General features: G+C 53.9%; 1 protein-coding gene across 2 annotated transcripts; it reads right to left on the bottom strand.

Moving 5' to 3' along the window:
* Positions 1 to 1,342: 1,342 nt before the first annotated feature.
* Positions 1,343 to 8,987, bottom strand: SERPINC1 (serpin family C member 1). 2 transcript variants are annotated; one of them, XM_083846193.1, is made up of 8 exons: positions 8,854 to 8,987; positions 8,289 to 8,488; positions 5,003 to 5,387; positions 3,762 to 3,977; positions 3,253 to 3,390; positions 2,766 to 3,159; positions 2,363 to 2,427; positions 1,343 to 1,868 (listed from the first exon to the last, which is right to left on the bottom strand). In XM_083846193.1, the coding sequence occupies exons 3-8, from the start codon at positions 5,381 to 5,383 to the stop codon at positions 1,695 to 1,697; spliced, it is 1,368 nt and encodes a 455-aa protein (XP_083702319.1). In that variant the 5' UTR covers positions 5,384 to 5,387; positions 8,289 to 8,488; positions 8,854 to 8,987; the 3' UTR covers positions 1,343 to 1,694. The 2 variants fall into 2 exon arrangements, with proteins under 2 accessions (XP_083702319.1, XP_083702320.1); XM_083846194.1 differs by lacking the exon at positions 8,289 to 8,488 and having other exon boundaries at positions 8,854 to 8,986.
* Positions 8,988 to 9,999: the final 1,012 nt, after the last annotated feature.

The raw sequence follows: 9,999 nt of genomic DNA, 5'->3' as shown, positions 1-9,999 counted from the left end.
GATTGTACATGGCTGGAGCTGTGAAATGAGGTAAGCAAGCAGAAGGCAGTATCCAGCAAGAAAAGCAGCAGAGGTGGTGCTGGAGTAAGGGAGAAGGAGCTGCTTTCTGACCCCTTAGTTATTTCCAAAATGCTCCCCCTTGTCTTCTAGGGTTCCAGCCTCTGTGTTAAAGTATCTGCGTGCGAAGTTTCTTTCAGAGGCATTACTCCAGATAAGCATGCCAGCAGGAGGATTTAAGACCCTCAGCATCACAAATGTGAGTGCCTCACAGGCCTCTTTTCTGCGTTGGCGACTGCCTGCAACAGCCATGAGATGCAGCAGAGAAGCCAACTCTCCATGTCTGAACTGTGCACCACTTGCCACGCAGGCGCTTAAACCTTCCTACTAGAGGAGTGCTGCAAAGCCCAACCGTTCCCAAAACTGCTCCCAAAACTACAGCCAGCGATGGTCCCAGCCACGACCAAACATCCTTCCATGCTAGTCTTTCCACAGACTGTTTGCATCTGTGAACTACCTCACCGTTGGTGTGCTGAGGCAACTGCTGCTAAGAGGAAACCTTTCTAGAGACAAGTTTTACTGGTCCTACAAAATCCAGATGAAATTGCACTCTGGGGAGTGCCATCTACCGGCACAGTAGCAGCTGTCTGCACACAGCACATCTGGAACATGTACCACCAGCAGGACCGGACCATGTTTTCACTGCCTTTTTTGTTTGTTTTAACCAGTTGCCTTGAACACAGAATTCTTAGAGAAAAGCTCATCACATTTCACTTCCGCATCTCAAAGATAACCCTGTCAGAGGTCCTACTGCAGCATAACCACCTTGGGTGGACCAGAATTCAAACCACACACATGGCATGGCAGCAGGCCAGCATGCCTCAGCTCAAGGAGTACTCTCACAGGTGAAATAACAGACCTTCAAACACAGCTGTAGGTGGTAGTTGCATTAGTTGCAGCTATCACCTTAGTAGCACATTGCCACTGTCCAGAGCCACCCCTGCTACGGTAACTTGAATGTGGAGCTAATTTGAAGCTTACTTCTCAAAACGACAGATTCAGGAGCCTTGGCTACATGAGGCTTTTGCTAGCGCCTGTTCAGCACTTGGACGCATCAGACACACCGAAGCTGTTGGCAAGGAGGCCTCCGGTGCTCGGCAGCTCTTTCACCTAGCAGCCGTTCAGTGCAGGGCTTCAGAAAGATGTTTCTGGCCCAGCCAGCACGTGCCTTCTGGCTGCTGCTGTTCCACTGGGACCGAGGAGCGTAGTTAAGGGTGCAGTCATTGAAAAAAGGGAGGTTAAGTCTAGGAAGCGACTTAGTGAGAAGCGTCCATTCAGAGATCGGTTTGTTACATACAGACGTATAGGCTTTTAATGTACTGGGGGATCAGAGTTACAGTTTGATGCCTGAAAGGGAGGAGGGGTTGGATACAAGAACAACAACGATGCTGGACTCAGTCTTGGGTGCCACAAAAAATTCAGTTTCCTTTGAACGAGCAGGAGAGGTGCCCTCTGAGAGCCCCTCACCTGACACAGCAAGGAGGGGCAGGAGCAGCCCAGCTGGTTCCAATCCGTCCCCGCAGCTTGCACCAAACAGTAAGACCAACCGCCCCGGTAGCGACATGGGCTGCGTGACCATACCCTACTGCCCCTTTTTCAAGGGCAGAAAAGGGAGAAGTGAGGCCCTGACAGCCCATTTAGGAGCAAGGATCAGATATTCTGCCCATGAAGATGATGGTGTTGAGGGCGGCTTCCCGGATGAAAAGCAAGAAGGGCCTGTTGGCTTCAAAGATAATTCTGTTCATGGGGAAGGAGCGGCCGGAGACAACGACGGCTGTGGCTGCTGATGCCTCGCTGCCTTCTTCATTCACCTACCAACCAAAAGAGAACATGGGTTTAAAATACAGGCATTATGCAGTAGTTGGAGGGCTCTCCCTCCCACCCCACCAGTTTGAAGCACAAGATGACAACACAGGTCAGAGCACATTCTTTTACATTGTTAAAGAGGAGATCGCTACCCAAGGGAGGCAGGAGGATAGCACTGCCAGCCCAAACGTGCCGAGCTGCGCCACCCATCTGGCACACACCTGCCATGAAATAAGCAGGAAAGAGCACTCGAGCCTTGTCACAAAGCTTTGGATCAGGCCTTAGGCTCCCACCGTGTCCTACTTGTACTCCCAACACCCGCAGCGTCACTGAGGGCTGAGCGCCTTTACACGCTCAAGGTACCGAGCTTCTACCTTACCCCGGAGCCCCAGATCACTGAGGAAGTGACCACCACTGGCTCAGAGCTACTTTTTCCCTTTTATGCTTCATGTTTTTAAAAGAAAGAGCAAAACACATCCTGGGACCAAAGAAGGCTTACCTCAAGGAAGGCTTTGTGGAAAGCCTCAGATACATACAGGTCTGTACGGCCCTCTGCAACTATACCTGAAACCCAGAATAACAAAATGGGGCAAGTCACAACTATGTATGGAGAGAGCAGCTCAAGATACAAAACAATTCCATCCTTCATGATCCTGTGTTCAAAAACAGAAGGCACATCTGCCCTAAAACAAGGATATCCTCCATCAACTGTAATTGATTACTCAACTCCCATGCCCTTGGTGCTGAGCAGGGCTGTGTGTCCTTGGTGAGGACAGAGCACCGAGTCCCTCACTGGCGCAGCATCACTTCAATGTGGTCATGGTCTTTTTCCTCACATGTTGCCCTGACACCTGCAGAGGAGCGGTTACCTCCACCTCCACCACCCCATTTCCACATCTGACCTGGGAGTCTGGCATTTTCTGGACTGAAGAGATCTTCCAGCCCCATTTTTCTCAGCTTCTCCTTGACACTGAAGCTGTCCTCAACGCGGAAGCGAGGGAGAGAGACGGTGAGAGAGACCTCCCTCATGGAGTCTATCCAGTCCTGCAGCTTCTCCGATGTCAGCTCTCGCTCTACCTCCACCAGCGGCGTCCCGGCATAGGGCAGGACCAGCACCATCGTGATATCGTCCCCCTTGTAAGGCAGCTCCACCACCTGCACTTTGTCCTGGTGAATGGATGCGTGGTGGAATTTGGACTCTTGGTACATGATTGGGACTTGGCAGGTCTCGCCGTTGGCTTTATGAAACGCATCCAGTCTTGTGTTTGGAGTTGGGAACTGCGATTTCCAGTGCCCCTACAAGGGAGATTGAGGAGGACAGAGACAAACATGAGCGTCATTACTCCCCCCAGGGAAGTTGGCTGCTCCCCCAAGTTTTGTTAGCTGTACCTTAAAATAAATGGTGTTGACCAGGACCAGGACAGTGAGATCATCGATACCTCTCTCTGGGATCACTTCTGTAATGCGCCTCTCTGTCTTATTAGCCACCCACTCGTTTATGATCTTCCTGGAAAGCTCTGGCTTCTCCTGAAGGACGAGACCAAAATAGGTTAAGTCAAGGGTTATAAACACTTCTTTGTAACCCTTCCGGAGGAGACATTACAGGGTGCATGCTGAGGAAGGACACCGCACAGTGCTGCAGTGTTTAGAAATTAGACACAGCGAAGTGACTGTGGTTAAGGAGCTGGGACAGGAGGAGCTGTGTCCTGTCCTCCCGCCTGCCTTCACTCATGTCCTGCATGCCCAGAGCGCAGCACTGCCTGCGGGCAGGAGATGGGGACGCAGCAAAAGCAGAAGGGCAGGGAGGAAAAAACACTCCCCTCCCCCCGCCCCAAACCAACAAACTGAAAAAAAAAACGCAAAAAAAAAAAAAAACAACAACAGAAGTTCACACTCACTTTGAAGTTCAACGGCCAGAGTTTGGCTCCATACACTATTTCGCTGATGTTCTGGTAGGTCTCGTTAAAGACCAAAGATTTCTCTCCGAAGAGGCGGTTGGCTGATACCAGCTCCGACGATTTGTTGGCTTTCTTGTAAAGCCGGCAGTTGAGCTTGGCAAAGAAGAAGTGGACCTGATCGGATGTCTTCTCTGAAATAGTGTCAAATTGGAAGACCTGGAGGGGCCGAGCAGTGAGAAGGAATTCACCAGCCAGCTCTTGCACTCCCACAGCTCCAGGATCCCACCAGCAGCCTTTGCCCTCCCCTCACCAGCCTAAGCCATGGAGCCGAGAGCTCTGCAGGCCTTCAGAGCTTCGCCCCCAAGTTTTTCCTCTGTGCCCCCGACCTCTGTCAGGGAAGCAGTTCCAGCCCGGCATGTGAGCCACCAGGCTTTCCCCAGCGCTGTTACAACCAGCACAGTTCATGCTCAGGGTTTTCAACCCCCCTGCCCCAGCCCCGGGGGAGCCTCGCACCAGGTGGGCGGCACGGCAGGGCCTGGAGGCAGCTCCCGGGTCAGCACAGGCCACAGGAGATTTGGGCTAAGCCCTCCTGTGAGAGGGCCGAAGGCTGCTCCTTCCCAGGAGCAATTCCCATGGTCTGCTGAGTAATTCTGGTACTTGTTATCTGTTTTCTAAGATGTAGCAATTGATTTGAGGGTAGGTTTCTGCAGCGCTTTTTTTTTCCCCTAATCTGTTCCTAGCTGCCAGCTGGAAGGACAATTCTAATTTGTCAGCTATTATCCAGCTCAAGGCTTTAGGCACAGAAAATCCCATAGCACAGTACTCACGAACATCAGGGATCTCTGGCACCCCCTCCTATGAGGCAAATATGGTGTTAGCGGCCCTTTGGGAGGGCAAAGGGGGGGGGTGTTAAAAGAGTGCTGGCTCAGCAAGAGAAGGGTCCTCTCCAGCAGGAAGGGCTGGCCAAGAGGGGAAGGATTTCAGCGTTTCACGGCTCTGCTCCGCCCCCAGGCTGCAGATGACCACAGGTGGTCCCTGCAGAGCTGGGATCTGAACACAACAAGGCACGAACAGCCTCACGTGTCTTCCTCCCCAGGGGCTTGTTTAACCCAACGGTGCTTCTCAAGCCAGAGAGCCATCCCGACCCAGATGGCCCTCGGCAGCTGTTGGCCACCGTCACCTCTACGGCCTTTCAGACCTCGGTGACGGCTACAGGGGAGGGCTGAGGAAACACCACCGACCTGCATGAGCTGCTGCAGGGTGTCACCACACGCTCCGAGCTTGGTCATGGCGAAGGCTGTAGAAATGCTGAGGGGAGACATGAAGATGTTTTCTCCATTGTCCTTGGAGTCAGCCAGGTACTTGTAGAAGACAACAGCGAAGCGCGAGTTGGCCTTCGACAGCTCCCAGACCCGGGGGTTAGTAGACTCCGGGATCTTGCTCTTGCCCTTCCCTGGCTCTTGCCCCTCGCCCTCCTGGGACTTCTTCTCGGGGTTGCGATAGATGCACATGGGGTTCACCGGGATGTCGCGGGGCTTCGCGGTGCAAATATCTTCCACAACATAGGGCTTAGGGGCAGCCAGGCCCCAGACGCTGAAGAGACACACCACAAAGAGATGCATTGTCCTGGAACCAGAGAGAGAGCTCACTAGGCACTCGCCTGCCCAAGAAATCCCCAGTGTTGTCGCAGCCCCTGGGTTCAGCCAGCACCCAAGCAGCAGGACCCCCACGGTCCCCCTCTCCCACCGCCCTAATATTGCAGCTGCAGGACGAAGCGGGAGGACAGACATCACCAGCAGGACAGGAATGCCTTGGAGCACGCTCCGCTTTTACGTATGACATAATGAAAACAGTGCTTTCCTACAGCCGTGGGTGCCTGTTTTTAAGCAGCTCTGGCAAGTTGGTGCAAGAACATGTGGATCAAAGGTCTGAGTCCCCCCCAGCTGCCAGAGCTGGGTCTGCAGTTCAGTTGCATTTATGCTTCTGGGCTGCTCCTACCCATCTTCCTCGTGTGGAGAGCCCCTAGGTGCCCCAAGCTCGGCAGACAAGCCAGCCTTAGACAAAACGTTTGACTGTTTCCTTCCCCTTTTCCTGTGGAATCTCCTAGATTTCCAGGTCTGTTTTCTCCTTTCCCCTGAGCAATTCTGTCCCCTTCAGATACTGTCTGTGCTTCCAAGCTCACGTCAGCTTTGCACTATTCAAGTTGCTGATGCAGGAAACACTAGAGAGCAGGGCAGAGAGGTGATGAGGAAGAGGACTCCAGATGTCAGTCCCTCCAAGTGCTGAGCATCTTTAGTCGCTAAAAGTGCACTACACACATTCATATGGTGTAGCTGGTGCATTGCAGCTGTTCCCAACCATGCTGCGATAAAAAACGACTGTCCCTGTTACCTGAGAGGTTAGACTAACGTTAGTAACCACATTCCAGTGAAAACAGGTCTTGAAAAGTCTCCTAGAAAGCCAGAGATTATTTACATTTCCACCTCTGCTAAAGCAAGGGATGCCCATCCCACCAGCTCTGGCAGCAAAACCTTACCGGCCATGCTGGGGCTGACCAAGCAGCACGCAAGGCCTTCTGCACGGAGTGGTTTTGAGATGCCCTTTACGTGACTCTGTCGGGTTTGTTCACGTGTCCTGCGGGAGGAAGCTCACAGACCACAGCCACAGCAGCTTGGGAAACAACTGCTGGAAAGGGCTGGCAGCTCGCCCGGGACGTGCCCGCTGTGGAAGAGAGACGTCTAGCTTGGGTCTCCACCTGCCCCCGCGCGCTCAGCGCCGCAGTAACCGCGCGCTGCCGTGCGAGGAGCCGAAGTACAGACGAGCTGCGTTCACCACCGTCTCCGCAGCCTCGCCAGCAGCCATCCCAGGTGATCTGGGATGTGGGAGACCTCTGTGTTCTTTCACAGCCCCCTCACCGGGCTCTTGAGCAACGACTTCATCTGGGCTCCAGTTCTTCCGCAAAAGCAGAAATTACCTCATTTGGCACCAAGGCAGCATCGAGCCCTGAGGGGCCCTCTCCAGCACGCGCTAATAGCATAGCAACAAGCACTGCAAGAAAACACGCCAAAACAAGATGTTCTTGCTCAGGCCATGGCCACTCTCGGTGGTAAAAACAAACAGATTATCTTTCAAAAGGTTTAGTACGGATGTGCAGAGCAGCTGCAACACCACGAAGAGCAAAACCTAAACCGGGCAGGAAGTCAGCCGCCCTGACCCCAAAACCACCCAGGGCAGGAGGGGAAGAGAAAGGAAAGCTGTTCAGACGCTTGAGGGAGAGGTATGGTCACAAGCATGTGCCGGCTGGCCACCGGGAGCACGACTGCCTGCTTCGTTCAAGGCAAAGGCAGATGTTGGTGTCTGGCACCACACAACGCGCTGCTGAGCGCACGTATAAAACCCACGCACAGGGGAGGGGAGCACGTGTAGGCTCCACAGTAAAGTCCTGACTCCGTAAGTTTGGAGGTGATGCAGAATTTTACACTTAATGCCTTAAGTCAGATTTATCAGCCACTTTGGCCAGCTCAGCCCTCCCAGTGCACGTACACAGCGTTTTCAGGACGAGGGGAAGCGCGAGGCTTGCAGAGAACACCCGCTACAAGAAGGGACGGCTGCCCGCTGGAGCAGGAGCCCTCCCTAGCTCTGAGGCCAGCTTCGTGCCGTGTCACTTGGCTGAGAAGCGGCCCGCCTCCCTCCGCAGCTCTTCGCCTTTCCCACTGCAGCACTGCCACGCATCCATATGGCAACCGCTTTCAGCCTGGAAGGATCCCAAAAGCATTACAGCAACATTGCTGTCTAAAAAGGGTTACTGGCAAGGAAGAACGTACAGATTGGGAAGGGCTCATTTTTTTCTGCTTCACCCCTGTGAGAAGTGTAGAAAGCCAAGAAGCAAGTTGCTGAATCAGCTCGAAACCAGAAGACTCCGGGCAAACGCAGAGAAGCCCCCACCCCACGCCTGCCGTGTGACACAGCTGGGCTGCAGCCAGCGCAGCCCGTTCCCACCCTGCCGCCGCTCGGCTCTGCGGGGAAGGGCGGCCACGAATGGGGCTCGCAGCCCCCAGCTTGGGGAGCTCCCCCAGACACGCCGGGCTCAGCTTGGGGAGCTCTCTCAGACACACCGGGCTGAACCTGCCGTGGCTCTCTGCTGTGGCACGAACGTCCTGCAGCACTCGCAGGGCGTACTAGGAAGCCCAGCAGCTCACACCACTTGGAGATGATTTATGCACTCAAAAAGAGCTTTCCCTGATCCCCTGAGGTCCCCCAAATGGAGCAGAAAGCAAATCAGCGCTGCTCCTTTCCAGCCAGGTCAGGGATCGGTGCTCGCCAACACCCAAGCACAGCACAAGCACCAACGGGCCCGCGTGAGAGCAGGGATGGCAGAGCCTTCTCCAGACGGCTCCTCCGGCCTGTGCCCGGAGCGAGAGATCAGTCTGGCAGCAGCCTGGGTTCACAGGCTCCTACGGAGGAAAATGAACCTGTGACAAGGAGTTAATTAAAAAATGCAAGAATAGCGGAATTGGTTTCTCTTACCTGGCCCGCTGCCTCCAGCCTTCTGCTTTTGGGATGTAAAGGCAAATTGTTAAGAAGACAGGCAGTCTTGCTCGAGACCTGAGAGTGCCCAAATCAGTCCAAAGCAGTTTCCCCACTGGATTTCTGTGCTCGAGCGGAGCACAGACGAAAGCAGAGGGTGGGAGGGGAGTAGGATGCTGAGGCCAAAGGCTGATGACCAGCTGCAGAAGGTTAAGCAAAGAGCAGAAAAAAACTGTTTGGTTTGAAAGAGGTTTTAAAGTTCAATCTGACAAGGGAAAGTTTGACCACCTATCTCACACCAACGCCAGATGCCTTCGTTTCTTGCCAATAAGAAAGTTAACTGCTCATGAAAAAACTTTCAAGAGGACAAATAAAAACCTGATCACCCTAAGGTATTTGTAAGTCTCACGTTAGCATCTCGTAATTCAGCAAAATGCTTCTTTCTGCCCCGAGCCCTACCCCTGTCCTATCAGCCTGTTTCCCAAACAAACGGGCACAACTTAGGACAATCCCCCCCGCTTCATGCCCTGCTGTTTCCAACACATGCCCTCCTAAATCCCCTCACCTTTTCACTCGCACAGCTGGGCAGCTGCGGGTTAACAGCCTCCACCCCGGCCCGAGCGGTACTGGGAGCAGTATTGAGCAACACGATTTCAGGTCTAGGAGGCAGCTGCCCCACAAACGGAGCAGCACTGCCTCCCAACATGACAGCCCAGGAGCTGGCCGCCTCTGCAGGCACAAAGCCAACTGCTACCGGCCCAATAAGAGCCAAGGTCTCAGCGGACAATACAGCTGCAGACTGGAATTAAATGGGACAAAGATTGGGGAAGTAAGTGCGAAAGAGGATGGCATGCTCTGCACCCAGCTTTGCTTTAGGGGTTCTCCTCCACAGCCTGTGGCCCCAAGTGCCGCTCCTACAAAGTGGCTCTGCACAGCACAAACACCGTACCTGCTATACCTTCATGCTTGCTCTCATCTCTTCCACAAACTGGGGGGGATCTTCATCAAGAGCAAGCACAGAAGCTACAGACTCCCCTCCAAACACTGCCCAGCAGCACACACCCAAACCCACGTCCCTCGCATTTGCTTTCTGCCTGACTGCGGACCTGGGCAGGAAGCACCCATCAGACCAGATCTGCGATGCAAGGCAGTGATTCTCTGCAGATTTTTTGGCTATGTGGTAGTACAGGAGGTAAAATGTGCTCTGTGAGGACGGACTCGCACGCTGTACCTGGTTGGGGTGCTCCAAGAGGCGGCTGGTTTCCACGTGCTGAGGTGACACACCGGCTTGCAGGTCCCAGAGCCTTCAGAGGGGATCGGAGATTCTCCACTCCCAGCAGGCAGACACCGAAGCACAGGTTTCCATTCACCCCGTGCTGAGAGGTAGTTCAAGGCAGTGAGAAACAACCCAAGAGAGAACACCTCTGTATTTTGCACACCCCATATAGCTGGAGCTAACGTGAATGAACTGCCAGTAGCGTGACAAGGCACACGAGCACTGCGACTGCACGCTCCCTGCAAACCGAGGCCAGTGCCAGCATCCAGGCAGCAGGCAAGCCAGCTGCTTCCTCCAAGTATCCCAACCCTCAGGGAGGGGCTGACAGGATCTTTAAGTTGCCCGAGCCGTGCCCTAAAGGGTGGCTGACAAAAATGTCGAAGTGCAGCACTTCAGTGCCAGCTTATCACAGGTCCAGCTCAAAGCAACAACTCA

Source organism: Anser anser (genome assembly GCF_964211835.1).
Source record: "Anser anser genome assembly, chromosome: 8".
In the NCBI taxonomy this organism is placed as follows: Eukaryota; Metazoa; Chordata; class Aves; order Anseriformes; family Anatidae; genus Anser; species Anser anser.
This window is presented reverse-complemented; position numbering and strand designations above follow the sequence as displayed.